This window comes from Eubalaena glacialis, chromosome 5 (assembly GCF_028564815.1).
Source record: "Eubalaena glacialis isolate mEubGla1 chromosome 5, mEubGla1.1.hap2.+ XY, whole genome shotgun sequence".
NCBI classification, from domain to species: Eukaryota; Metazoa; Chordata; class Mammalia; order Artiodactyla; family Balaenidae; genus Eubalaena; species Eubalaena glacialis.
This window is the reverse complement of record NC_083720.1, coordinates 94,176,608-94,191,755: the sequence shown is the minus strand read 5'-3', so window position 1 is coordinate 94,191,755 and position 15,148 is coordinate 94,176,608. Positions and strand designations below refer to the sequence as shown.

Below are 15,148 nucleotides of genomic sequence, written 5' to 3'. Positions count from 1 at the left end.
GAAAACTACAAAAAGTGGCCCACACATGTGAAGAAAATAGCTCTCCAAATATGTGAGAAATCTATGTTGAAAAGGCAAGTGACTTAACTGCCTCCACCTTAGAACTGTTTCCCTCTAGAAAGTACTATCACAGCAATGCAATAACCTAATTGCGATGCTTTGTAGGGCTATTTTGCATTTGCATATTTTCATATTTATTGCATGAAACAACTCTTGGGTATATAATTAATGAAATGCTTTTGAAATATAATTTATTTTACAATGGTTTTTATTTGAGCAGTGTGAATACAGTAGACAATATAAACTCAACTACAGGGGCAAGACAGTAATGTATGTGAATGAAGCCGGCCAGGTATAAGACTACAGAAAGGATGGAGAGTACGTGCCCGATCTAAGGAAAGCAGCAGTTACTCAGCTCCAGCTGACTCTGCCGTGGGAGAATGCAGGCCCAGGTGTTGTCGGTCTTCAGATTTTTTAAAAAGAGAAGTTTAAAATCTAAAAACTGATGCAAAACCTCCCAATTTTTAATATTAGGAACTTATTTATTATTTAAAATACTAAGTGGCCAATCTTGCTTATAAGACAGATAATGCCCTTGGACCCAAAGATTGTGACTTCTAGAGAAGAGCTCAAAATAAAATTCATTGACATTTGGGAGAATATTCAAAAACTTGTAAGTTAATCTTAAAAGGAAGGGAGGAAGGGCTTCCCTGGTGGTGCAGTGGTTAAGAATCCGCCTGCCAATGCAGGGGACACGGGTTTGAGCCCTGGACCAGGAAGATCCCACATGCTGCGGAGCAACTAAGCCCGTGCGCCACAACTACTGAGCCTGCGCTCTACAGCCCGTGCTCCGCAACGAGAAGCCCGCACACCGCAACCAAGAGTAGCCCCCGCTCGCCGCAACTAGAGAAAGCCTGCACACAGCAACAAAGACCCAACGCAGCCAAAAATAAATAAATAAATAAATAAAGGAAGGAAGGGAGGAAAACCATATACAGACCTGATGGATTCTTCCTATGAAATATTTAAAAAATGCTGAAATATTTTTATGTGGATAAATACAAACAATTAAGCTGTGGGTTTAAGCCTTGGTTAGTATTTCTCGAAATGCAGGATTGTGTGGCACGTTAACAGGTATCTCATGAAAGCAAGTGCAGGTGTACAAATGTATTTGGATTAAACAAAGTTGAACAGGTTTCTTTACTGCAGGATTCTCAGTATTTACTATACTAATGTAAATTTTGTGAAGTTTCAGAGCGGGATATACTATGTTACGTTTATTTAACTATAGACACCTTTTAATACAGAGAACTCTAGGTCTTTTGTGCTATACTTTAAGGAACATAGGTTTAACCCAAGAAAAAGCTTAATTCAAAGTATGCATTGAGCACACGCTAATAACTTAGCAGGAAGTAGACTTAATACTGTGCATTGGATTTATTCTGTAGCTATACTGTATAAAATACTATAGCTTAGCAGTATATAATTAAGATCTATGTTTTGAATTGAACTAGTAAAATATGATCCAGTTCCAGGAATCTACAGCTCCTTCTGGTTTAATATTGTCAACTAAAGAAGTGTTAGTGAGATATACTCTACTTCCTTTAAGTTATAGTCTTAAGACAGCACTTCTAATTTTAATGTAGAGTCCTACAAAAATTTGCTAAGCAATTAAAGTAACATACAAAGCTATTTTGACGTAGAAGTAAATTAAGCTAAAACTACTACACTAATTATATCTAAAGGTTGTAAACCAAAACTAGATTCATGAAATATTATATCTATTTCACATGAAAGCAAAGGTGTGAGACAACTAACCATCCTTTCTCATCCAATATATTTAAAAAATTCTAGAGCTAAGTCTATTTTTTACATCCTATAGCTGATATACTACTTGGTATACTTATCATAACCTGTAAATGTCCCTTTATTGTAAGATAAATGAAAAATTAAGAACAAAATGGCCCTTTGATATTATAGTGAAAATAAACCTATGACAGGTACATGAAATTAAAGATTACTTTTTAAAAAGTCCTTATACACCTCTGGAAACATTTCAGGCCTATTTATGTAACTGGCTTTTAACTAAATATTTGTATATACATTTATTCTTCACATGTATTTACAGTTGTATTTTTTCCAGTGGTATAAACAATATTAAAAAACATTCTGGACCTTCTCTTTGGAACTCCACTCCATATCAAGTTCATAACCCATATTATGGAGGACAAAACGGCTTTATAGAAAGAGATATTCTAATAAAAGTAGTCCTATCTCAGAGTGAGGGAATATCAAGTAACCTTCTTTTACACTGTGGTCAATTAGTTAAACAAGTACACCTATATTTTTTTAACATTTGTCTGCATCGTATAAACTAGTTATATAAATTACAAGATTTAATAAAGAATCTAGTCAGAAAAATGGCCATAATTTATTAAATCAGAAATCTAAGGAATACAAAAATATGTATCAAAAAAAATCCTGTTACCCTACTTACTAGACAATACTATGTAAGTTACATGATCGCTGGGTTTTCATTTCCTCATCTTTTTAGAAAAGACAAAAATGTCACCTACCTCACAGGTTGCTATGAGGATCAAATAAGATAATGGACATAAAAGCACTGTAAAATTTAAAGCTCTGTACAAATATGATGAAATAATAATAGAAACAACGACTACTGATCTGTACTACTCAACAAGGAAATAGCATTGTCACAAGAGTCAAGGCATAATGCTCAATATTATCTGCTTTCAAACAAGGGGTTCAAATTTCACAAAAGGTAATGCTATACAGCTTAATAAGTTAGTTTCCTTGTTAGTTTCTTGTTAGGTATAGGCAATTTTGTTATGTGCCATTTTAAACCTACTTTAGAAAAGGATTTTTCCTTCCTCATTTTAAAAAGTTAAGGATCTCACGAAAAATGGTAAAACAAAATAAAATGTGGTTACTTAAATTATGAGGAAAAGAAGTATCAATGTTAAAAGTAAATCGAACTTGAAAAGGACCACCAGAAAAAAGAAAGACAGTATTGGTGAGTTTTATAAATTAATATAAAAAATGTCAGTAACCAGATATTATTGTGCATGCATTATTTTAAAGGGACAATATCAACATACAAGTATTCTCTGAACTGGAATACCTTCCAGTTCTTATTGAATATAGGTGAAATTTATATGTATACATATATATGTATACATTTTCAAATATTATTTTTATTTTTAAATAAACTGCCTCAAAATTTTTTCCCCAGGAAGTATATAAAAAGTAATTCGAATAGATTGTCCTACCAGAGAAAAAGCTTAATTTTGTTAAAATACACACTAGAATATTTTCTATGTTCTGGAAAATAGATTTAGTAGCCATAGAAACAATAAATAGTAATATAAGATTATCAAATATTCCTCTTTAATGAAGAAATTCTTATATAGTGAAACAAATCTCAAGATTTTTTGTACCAGCCAGAAGAAACTCACTTGACAGTGTCCTTTTATATTATCAGAAATTATGCCTAAAAGCATCATGCATATTAAATGCAATCTTTTACCTTCAACATCATCTGAAAAGGTAGACAGAAATAAATAAAAAGTGGGTGATAAAAAAACTTTCTTATGTAATAGTATTCACAATAAAATAAATAAGAGCTTAAAAACATCAAATATACAATATAATCTCTTGAAAGAAGAGACTCATACTCATTTTACTCAAATCTGAGATATCCTAATAGAGATACAGCATATGCTATAAATGTAGGATTATGAGACATATTTATCAATAAATTGAAGGGTTATTAAAATATCCTCAAGGTAAAGAACTCTAAAATGAAGTTCATTATGGCAGCTAAGAAGTATCTTTTGATGAAGCAGTAAAGAGAGAGTATCAATAACAGAACTGAAGGCCATATTTCTCAATATCTAGATTTTAAAAAATTGACTCTTTCAGGCTATTACCCTAACTTCATATTTTAATCTTTCCTAGAAGAAATGATTCTACTACTGTTTCTCCAAAGAATCGTTTATCCTGTTTCATCCAAAGAATCATTTTTAGATGTTGAATGAAAAATAAGGAGGCCAAATACATTAAGAGAAGCAAAAAGTTAGACTTTAAACATTATTAGATTGCAAATTTATAATAAAGGAAAACTACCTAATTGATGCTATATAGTTTTTTAAAACACAAAAATTATCACTACAAATTAGAAAAGAGCTAAATTTTCCATCTGAAACAACTAAGAAGAGTCTTTTTCTTTAATGTTTTCTAACAAGTGTATTGTATCTAATTTTCTCATCTGAGAAATGACTAGGAGAAATAAGTATCTTTATCTTCAAAGTGTGTTCTTGCGTGTACTGTATTTAAGTATTGTCATGTGACCGACAGCCTCTTTTTCCATGGGAACCAAATTATGTTTGCTAAAGATTTTTTACTAAAGAAATTAATAAAGTTAAATTGTCAGCTAGGTATCACAGAGAAATAAAAATTTAAGAAAAAGGATATTCAAGTCTAAGAAATTGTGACTATTCAGCACAGCCCAGTTTCAAATGTTCCTACTACTGGTATTTTGTGAAGTTAATATCTACATATATTTTTGTTCTACTTTTATTTCAATAAAATACGTGCAAACTCAATATTATCTACATTTCCTTATGCCTTGTCTACTCAGATTTTGGAAGACCCTATAACTTCCGTCTAAATTAGACACAAAATGCATGAATATCGCCCTTCTGATTATCTAGAAAAATGAAAGACCCACTGTGTCCTACTACAACAGCCAATGTGATATGAGGAAAGCACTCTTCAACAGCATTGTAAAATGTTACTCAGTGCATGTTTTTACAATAAATGGAACAAAATGTATAGACTTCCAGTCAAGTATTTTACATGCTGGGAGTTCCCTGGTGGGCCTAGTGGTCAGGATTCCAGGCTTTCACTGCTGTGGCCTGGGTTCAGTCCCAGGTCTGGGAACTGAGATCCTGCAAGCCGCGCGGCGTGACCAAAACAAAACAAAACAAGACAAAACCTTCTAAATTTAAAAAATTGTTGCTCTTTGTAAGTTAACATAAGTCTTATGTGAAAAGTTTAAGTATATATCAGGAAAAACCCTCTAACTTCATATTGCTCACCAGGTAACATATTAATAAAATAGTCTGATTTTTAATCAATAGCCAAAAATGATTATTTAATCTAGAGAATACTAATATTCATTCTGCTCAACTAAAATCAATACGAAGAGAGGGAAAAATATTTTTTAAAAAAGAAGAATCTAATTCCATCTCCAAATCACGTACAAAGCAATCATCTTAAAGATATTTTTCTGGAACTAAGCTAATGTCTTCCCTTTATTGATGAAAAACAAAAACCAAAAAACAGAAAACAAAAAAAGAAGAAAAAAAGAAAAAATCCTTATAAATAAATTTATAAAATAAACTCAACCTTAAACCAGCAAAATTGGCACAATCCAGTTGATTTTATGTACAGAGAACACAGTAAAAGAAACTTACCTACTTCTTCTTCTTCATCATTAGATATTATATTATATAGTGTGTCCAAAGCATAACCTATTATTTCAGAATCCGAACTGGAAGAAAGAAATTATTATACTTATACACTGCTAGTTAGAGTATAGCTGTTATGACCATTTTATACTCTTATTTAACAAGACTGTAGGAAATATTAATCCCATTTCTGAAAACCTACCCTAAGAAAATATCAGAGTGCAAACTGTAAAGATGTATAAAGGTTTATTTTTATTTATAATAGTGAAAAATTAGAAGCAATCTACATGTCCAATAATTTTTTTAAAAAGTGTGATAAATCCATACCTATAGCAGCAATTATAAAATGTATTTTTAAAGAATGTTTAATGACATGGTAATTAAAACACCCTTGATTTAGTGCCAGTAGGAAAAAACTGAATATTCACAATTAATGTGCAGAATGATCCAATCTAGCAAAAAATATATATATACATTCATGTGTGTCTATATGTATTTTAAGAAAACCTTATAAATAAATTTGTAAAATAAACCCAACTTTAAAACCAGCAAAATTAGTACAAGCCAAGTAATTTTATAAGTCTGTATGTTTACATATATGCTTTATAATATATATATAATCTTTATATAACACATATAATGTTTATATAAACATAACAGTGTTATCTCTAGTTGGACCTCTAGAATTTGTTTCCCTGATTTATATCTTATTTTCTAAAAAAAAAAAAAAAAATCTTATGGTAAACATGTACTATTTATAATGTCAGGAAGTGTAAGATTTTTTTCTTTTTTTCTTTTCTCTTTTGTTTCAGGAAGTATAAGATTTTTTAGTTGTTGATAAACAGACAAATTGTGAAAGCATGATGGAGGATGATGGCATATAGAGTGAAAAGCAAGAGTGAGATACAGGTCAGAAAGATTCAGTGAATATGAAGAAGTGACTAGGAGTGAAAGCAAAGATGAGGGACAAAAGGGGTCACAACCAGAGGATATAAATCTCAAATGAAGTGGGTCTTTAAAATTATTATTATTTATCATTCTTGTTTTTGAGAAATTTTGAGGGACATCTTTTAAGAGACTATTGAGAAAGTAGTAACAGAAGGGAACTTCCTGAAAATGAAAATCCAACAACTAACATATGTAACGGTGAAAGACTAAATGCTTTACCCCTAAGATGAGGAACAAGATAATGATGTCTCCTCCAGCCACTTCTATCCAACACTGAACTTGAGGTTCTAGCTCGAGCAATTAGGCAAGAAAAGGAAATAAAAGGCATACAGATTGGAAAGGAAGAACTAAAACTACACCTATTCCCAGATGACATGATCTTGTACACAGAAAATCCTAAGGAATCCACTAAAAACCTATTAGAACTAGTAAACAAATTCAGCAAAATTGAAAGACATATGCTCAATATAAATAAAAATCAGTTGTATTTCTGTATACTAGCAATGAACAATCAGAAAATAAAATTAAAAGAACAATTCCATTTAAATAACATAAAAAAGATTTAAATACTTTGGAATAAATTTTACTAAAGTACAAGACTGAAAACTACAAAACACTGTTAAAAGAAATTACCTAAAACTCAAATAAATGACAAGATAATCTGTGTTCATGAATAGGAAGATGTAATGTTGTTAACATGGTAATATACCCCAACTTGATTTATAGATTCACACAGTCCCTATAAAAATCCCAGCTGCCAGCTGATCATAAAATCTGTATGGGAATTCAACGTATCCAGAATAGTCAAAATAATCTTCAAAAAGAAAAACAGAGTTGAAGGACTCACATTTTCTGATTTCAAAACTTACCGCAAAATTATAGTAATCAAGACTGTGGCACTGGCATAAGAACAGACATAGAGATCAACAGAATAGAGAGTCTAAAAATAAAGTCTAACATTTATTTCAATTGATTTTTGGCAAGGATGCAAAGACCATTCAATGAGGAAAGAACAATCTCTTGAGCAAATGGTGCTAGGACAACTAGATACCCACATGCAAAAAAATGAAGCTGGACCCCTACTTCACACCATATACAAAAATTAACTCAAAATGGGATATAAGATCTAAATGTAAGAGCTAAAGCTATAAAACTCTTAGAAGAAAACACAGGTACAAATATTCAAAGCACTGGATTAGGCAATGGTTTCTTAGATTTGACACCAAAAGCATAAGCAAGAAAAGATAAAACAGATAAATTGCATTTTGTCAAAATTAAAAACTTTTGTCCTTCAAAGGACACTATCAAGAAAATGTCCTTTGGGGCTTCCCTGATGGCGCAGTGGTTCAGAATCCGCCTGCCAATGCAGGGGACACGGGTTCGAGCCCTGGTCCAGGAAGATCCCACATGCGGCAGAGCAACTAAGCCTGTGCACAACTACTGAAGCCCGCGCGCCTAGAGCCCATGCTCCGAAACAAAGAGAAGCCACCACAATGAAAAGCCCGTGCACCGTAATGAAGAGTAGCCCCCGCTTGCCGCAACTAAAGCCCTTGTGCAGCAACGAAGGCCCATCACAGCCAAAAAGAAAAGTAAAATAAATACAATAAATAAATTAAAAAAAAAAAAGTGTCCTTTGACGACCCAAAGAATGGGAAAAAAAATATTTGCAAATCATATGTCTGTTAAGGGATTTGTATCCAGAATGTATACATACAATTGAATAATAAAAAGAAAAGTAACCAAATTAATAGCAGGCAAAAGACTTAGACATTTCTCTAAAAAAGATATACAAGGGGACTTTCCCCGTGGTCCAGTGGTTAACACTACACGTTTCCACTGCAGGGGGCCCGGGTTCAATCCCTGGTCAGGGACCTAAGATCCCGCATGCCTCGGGGCCAAAATAATAATAATAATCATCATTAAAAAAATAAAAAAGATACACAAATGGTAAATAAGTACATGAAAAGATACGCAACATCATTAGTCATTAGGTAAATACAAATCAAAACCAAAATAAGATGCCAAGTTACACCCACTAGGATGGCCATTTTAAAAAAGGGACAATAACAAGTGTTGGTGAGGAGAAACTGGACCTTTATACACTTCAGATGAAGATATGAAATGGTGCAGCCTCCATGCAAGAGTTTGGTAATTTCTTAAAAAGTTAAACCACATGACCCAACAATTGCATTCCTTTGTATAAAACATATGTTCACACAAAAACTAGTACACAAATGTTCATAATAGCATTATTCATAACAGCCAATAAACGGAAATATCCCAAATGTCTGTCAACAGAAGAATGGATAAACAAATATGGTATATCCATACAATGGAATATTATTCAGACAAAAAAGGGATGAAATACTAATACATGTTATAACACGGATGGACCTTGAAATATTATGCTAAGTGAAAGAAGCCAGACACAAAAGCCACACATTGTATGATTCCATTTATATGAAATGTCCAAAACAGTCAAATTTATATAGACACAAAGGAGATTGGTGGTTGCTAGGCACTGGGGGGAGGAGGGAATAGGCAATGACAACTAATGGATACTGGATTTCTTTTGAAGTGATGAAAATGTTCTGGAATTAGATAGTGGTGATAGTTGCACAACGTTGTGAATATACTAAAACCATTGAAATGTACACTTAAAAAAAAAAACAACAAAAAACTACTGAGGTGCCATGGTTTGGAAACATCGGTTTCCATCAGACAACTTTCAGGCTCTGAGTGTGGGACTTGGGAGAATGAGCAGTCTCTCCTCAAGATGGCTATAAGAGAAGCAGACCCATGGACAGATGGAGAGTTTCAAGCCAGGCCAAGAAAGGGAACACAACTCTCTGTGATGTAGCCAGGCAGGAAGGGGATTCAGTTGAAGGATTCTGAGAGTGTTAGTTAGGCCAAGAGCAGAAGCATAAAAGAGTAATGAAGATGAGAAGTGGAAAGAGATGGCTCCAGAATATAGACCTTTGCAATCAATGACGTTAAGAAAACACTCACAGAACATTTTGAGAACAGAAGATAACAGATAAGTATTGGAAGCAAATGGAAAGGGAATTTAGCACAAGAGAAGGAATGAAACACCAGAAGGCTCAGAGAAGTTTGGCTTTGTTTGTTGCCTAAGGGTCATAATAAAACACCCATCAGCCTCTAACATGATCAATTATTAGTTCACACATTCACCAGGCTATATGGTACACCCTATTTCTAAACATGGTGCCTGGCACACAGTAAATGTGCTATAAATGTTTTAAAAAATATATTTCTTAACCTTTATATCAAGAGTATCTACACATTTATTTTCTACTGTGCACTAAAAATGACAATAAGGGCCACTTTACATAGAGGTAGATTCTGTTTTCCATATCAAGATGTTAGTGGTTTCATTACCAACTTTATAAGACTCAGTGAGAAAATGTATATATAAAGACACATGAAATAAAAAAGAAAAATTATATGTATGTATAATAATCACACTGAAGTTTTTTTTATCCAAGGCCCATTTTCTCATAACTTGGAATATTGTTTAAAGCAGGTAACTAACTTGGGTTACTTTATTAGTTTTCTACTGATGCTGTAATAAATTACCACAAACTTAGTGGCTTATACAATACAAATATAGTACCTTACTGTTCTGGAAGTCAGAGGTCTGAAATGGGTCTCACTGGACTAAAATCAAGGTCTCAGCAGGGCTGCCTTCCTTTCTGATGGCTTTAAGGGGAGAATCCATTTCCTTGCCTTTTCCAGTTCTAGAGGCCTCCTTTCATCTTTAAAGCCAGCAAAGACAGGCTGAGATCTTCTCATATCACCTCATTCTGACCTCCTCTTCTGCATTCCTCTTCTACTTTTAAGAAGCCTCAGGATGGGCTTCCCTGGTGGCGCAGTGGTTGAGAATCTGCCTGCCAATGCAGGGGACACGGGTTCGAGCCCTGGTCTGGGAAGATCCCACATGCCGCGGAGCAACTAGGCCCGTGAGCCACAATTACTGAGCCTGCGCGTCTGGAGCCTGTGCTCCACAACAAGAGAGGCCACAATAGTGAGAGGCCCGCGCACCGCGATGAAGAGTGGCCCCCACTTGCCGCAACAAGAGAAAGCCCTCACACAGAAACAAAGACCCAATGCAGCCATAAATAAATAAATAAATAAAAATTAAAAAAAAAAAAAGAAGCCTCAGGAGTATACTGGGCCCACCTGAATAACCCAACATAATCTCCCCTATCTCAAAATCCATAACCTAATCATATCTTCAAAGCCCCTTTGCCATCTAAGGTAACATTCATAGGTTGTGCTGGTAGAATATAAATATTTTTGGGGGAACCATTATTCTGCCTACTGCAGTTGCCCACTCTGGTGTTAATAAAACAGACAGTCCTGACATATCCAGTGGATTTATTCAAACACATTAGAATTAGTAGGCTTTGAAAGGTAGACAATGTGAGTTACACTGAGGAGGACAGAAAGGTTCTAACTGGTATGAACAAGCAGCTGGACATTGCTGAAATATAATTACAAAAGGGGTTATGAGGTTACACAAGCAGCATCTTGATCTTTAAAAAGCTTATATGCTTTGCTTTGTTTGAGGAACTTGGACTTCACACTGCACGGGGCTGTGAAATACATTAAATAGGTGAGTGATAGAAGATTTACATTTCAGACAGAAATGTAAATGAAATGAAATTCTTGAAATGAATGGAAGGACAAAGCGATCAGAGGCAAAGAATACAGTTTGAGGTGGTGGTGGTTTTAAAATATGTCAAAAAAACCTCTCTGATACAGCTCCTTTCAAAAGGTGGACCCTAATTCTCCTCTTTTTAAGTGTAGGCTGTATTTATCTACTTGCTTCTAATAAAATAAAATGTGATGGGATTGATGATATGTGACTTCTGAGACTAAGTCTTACAAGGCATTGTGGCTTTGTTCTCTCTCTAGAATCACCTGCTCTGAGAGAAGCCAGTTCCCATATCATGAGGATGCTCAAGCAGCCCTACAGAGAGAGCAACAAGGTGAGGTACTGAGGCCTCTTGCCAACAGCAGTGTCAGTGAGCCATCTTGGAATCAGATACTCCAGCCCCAGTCAAGCCTTCAGATGACTGTACTCCTGGACGACATCTTGCATGCAACCTCATGAGAGACCCTGAACCAGACCACCTAGCTAAGCCACTTCTGAATTCCTGATCCACAGAAACTGTGACATAAATATTTGTTATTTTGAGCCAGTAAGTTTTGAGGTAATATGTTATGCAGCAATAGATAACTAATACAGCAGCTATGAAAATGGCTTAAGTGATTGATACTGAGAGCCAGAACTAAGCCCAACAATGGAAATCAAGAAAATTCATGGATTCCAGCTTTTTTTGGTCTGGATGGGCATAATGGGTTAAGGAGAGGGATAAGTTCAGCACAAATCCTCCAGTTTCCTGTTTTAATGGAAAGGTGCTAACTGGGATGAACTTGGGTCAAAAGGCAGTTGAAGTGGATTGGGCGGGGAGGGGGGATGTGGTGGAATAGGAGTAGGACAACTAGAGACAAATTAACTTTTGAACATTTATAATTTAAGATACCTCTGAGAGCTCTTGATATGGTAGAAAAGTCTGTTGAACAGCTAAAGCTTTAGGATATATTTATTAACTAGGGGTAAAATTTGAAAATTATTCATGTATAGTTGTTAATTAAAACCAAAGATGCAGATACTCTCCTAAAGAGAAATTGAAAGAGCAAAAACTAGGCTGAGTGATTTTTCCCTTAAGACATCATTCTATTAGTACAGTTTCTCTCCCCCAAAAAAGAAAGTCTGGATAACTGATATACCATAATATTCATATTATATTAGAGAACAGTACATTATAGTATATCTGAATGAAAATCAACAGATTTACTTGGTCAATTCAAACTCCAAATTTTACGCTTTTAATTAGCAGTAACTTCATTACATTTTTATATAATGGAAAACTTTCAACCCCTGAAGGTTGAGATTATGTCTGTCCTAATGCTTAGTTAGCACAGTGGTTTGCACCTCGTATCCAATAACTGTTTATTGAAATGACAACTGAAAGTAAAAACTTAATAGCCTTAGTATGTCAATCATTTCTGGAATAGTGACTCTAAAACAAATTAATTAAAATTTCAAGAAAAATTAGGGAGAAAAATCATTAAATAGAGACATACCGATCTGTTTGTAAAACATGGATAAGATGTTCCATAGCTTGAATACCCACTTCCAAGCGATATTTCTGCACAGAAGAAAAATGTTATTTAAGTAACTAATATCCAACTTAATAAACTTAATAACTGATAAAGTGTTACAGACCTTAGATAATGATTTGAGAGCACGCACAGCATTTCTTCGATCATCCAGTAAAGTAGATGAAGCTACTCTATCACAAAGCTTTTGAATCTGTCAGGGAAAAATGAAATAGCATTAATAGAATAAAAAAAACAAAAAAGAAACATGAAAATTTCCCCCAAATTTATACCATTTATTTTGGAAAAAAAAAATCAATAAATGGGATGTCATGGAAATAGTCTTTTCACAAATCAAAATAACTAGGTATTATTATAATCTTGTTAGAGATCAAATAGATTTTTCACAGAGACTTGAAAAATGGAAGTGGTGGAAGAGAAGTCAAATAAAGTAAGTCATATAAATTGAGGAATTAAGAGAAATTAGTAGAACCAGAGCTTTCTAAACATACCTATTACAGCTGTTTGAACCAAGAGGGTTGCATAATCCATTAGGGTTATGGTATATGATGGGAAGTTAATAAAAACAAATTTAAAATAATGATTGTTTACATCATAACTTCACCCTAACGTTTCCACTATATATTTGAACGAGGAAAGTCAGAACTGTTTATCAAAAATTTAAAGTGTGCCTCAAAATCTAGAAGGGTGAAATGTTCTAAGTTTTTAATAAATTTGCAGGAATTAAAATTTGAACTGAACTTTAAAATAAACCTTGGAGCATTATTTACAATAGGAAAAAATTGGAAACAACTGTCCATCAAGAGAAGAAAAACTAAATAAATTGTGGTACATTCTTCAGTTGAATACTATGCAGCTATTCAAAAAAATTAACTGTACTGACATGAAAATACTGTGATTTAATAAATAGTGGGGAGGGACTTCCCTGGTGATGCAGTAGTTAAGAATCCACCTGCCAATGCAGGGAACATGGGTTCGAGCCCTGGTCCGGGAAGATACCACATGCTGCAGAGCAACTAAGCCCGTGCGCCACAACTACTGAGCCTGCGCTCTAGAGCCCGCGAGCCACAACTACTGAGAATGCATGCCACAACTTCTGAAGCCCACGCGCCTAGAGCCCGTGCTCTACAACAAGTGAAGCCACCGCAATGAGAAACCCGCGCACCACAACGGAGAGTAGCCCCCGCTCGCCGCAAATAGAGAAAGCCCACGTGCAGCAACAAAGACCCAAACACAGCCAAAAATAAATTAAATAAATTAAATAAATAAATAAATAAATAAATAAATAAACAAACAGTGGGGGGGGAAAAGAGCAAGTGGTAAAACTATATGTAAATTGTGAGTCCACTGTAGCAAAAGTACCAAACTGTGTGTTTATGTAAAATTGCATTAAAAAAGAATTTGGAAACTTAAAACTATAAAAACTTCTAGAAGAAAGCACTGGAGAAAATCCTCATGACTTTAAAGTAAGCAAAGTTTTCTCAGACACATACTAAGAGTATAATAGATAAAAGAAAAACATGGTAGTTTGGACTTCATCACTCCTGTTCTTCAAAAGACAGTGTTAAGAGAATGAAAAAATAAGCCACAGAATAGATGAAAATACTTGGAAAACATCTGATAAAGAACAGTTTTTAAAACCACTATACTCAGGTCCTTTATAGCTCTAACAGTTTGTTACTATTTTGTTATTATTTATTCATTAATGACAGTTCTTAGTAAGATTCTACAAATATGATTTTAGCATAGCACAAACTTTTACATCCTATGTATTGAAATTAATGTCTTAAATACATATAGTGTTTTCCAAATTATGTTCTATAGACTTCCAGTGTCCCAGAAGATATCAACAGACTTCCTATGATCACAGAACTAGTGGGAAACACAAGGTTATACAAAATTAAATATGTTTCTGCACTGCAGGATTTCTAGAAGTTTTTACTATACTGATTTGCATTTCTTCATACTGCAAATGCAGTATGTTAACTGAGCTTAGCATTACTTTTTGATTTAATTCATTCTAACTACTCACATTTTGAAATTATTCCTACCTTAAATTGTATTTACTTCATAGTAATTATATTGACTTTCCAAAATGAAAATAAAACTTTCTCTTTACTAAATAATTGATTGATAGTTTTCCTACTATTTTTTTTTTTTTACCATGAAAAAAACTACATAAATATCTCCCGAAAAGAGATAAATCTCAGTACTCTCAGCTTAAAGAATTTCTTAGGCCAAAGAGTTTTCCTGAGTATGAGTATAATTTATTCTACTTGGGTCTTGTACATCTTTTTTTTTTTTTAATTTTTTAAAATTAATTTAATTTATATTTTTATACAGCAGGCTCTTATTAGTCATCAATTTTATACACATCAGTGTGTACATGTCAATCCCAATCGCCCAATTCATCACACCACCATCCCCCCCCCCCCCCCGCGGCTATCCCCCCTTGGTGTCCATACGTTTGTTCTCTACGTCTGTGTCTCAACATCTGC

At 34.0% G+C, this 15,148-nt stretch overlaps 1 protein-coding gene across 4 annotated transcripts in view; it reads right to left on the bottom strand.

Annotated features, from left to right (window-relative positions):
• The window catches only part of USO1 (USO1 vesicle transport factor), a 96,100-nt gene that overhangs the window by 56,463 nt on the left and 24,489 nt on the right, over window positions 1-15,148 (bottom strand). For all 4 annotated transcript variants that reach the window (XR_009701112.1, XR_009701113.1, XR_009701114.1 and 1 more), the window contains exons 2-4: window positions 12,757-12,843; window positions 12,615-12,679; window positions 5,499-5,575 (exon numbers count right to left, since the gene is read on the bottom strand). Coding sequence is in view for 1 of the 4 variants with exons in the window: in XM_061192381.1 (XP_061048364.1) it covers window positions 5,499-5,575; window positions 12,615-12,679; window positions 12,757-12,843 (229 nt within the window). In the remaining 3 variants the exon portion in view is untranslated. The remainder of the gene's footprint in view (window positions 1-5,498; window positions 5,576-12,614; window positions 12,680-12,756; window positions 12,844-15,148) is intronic.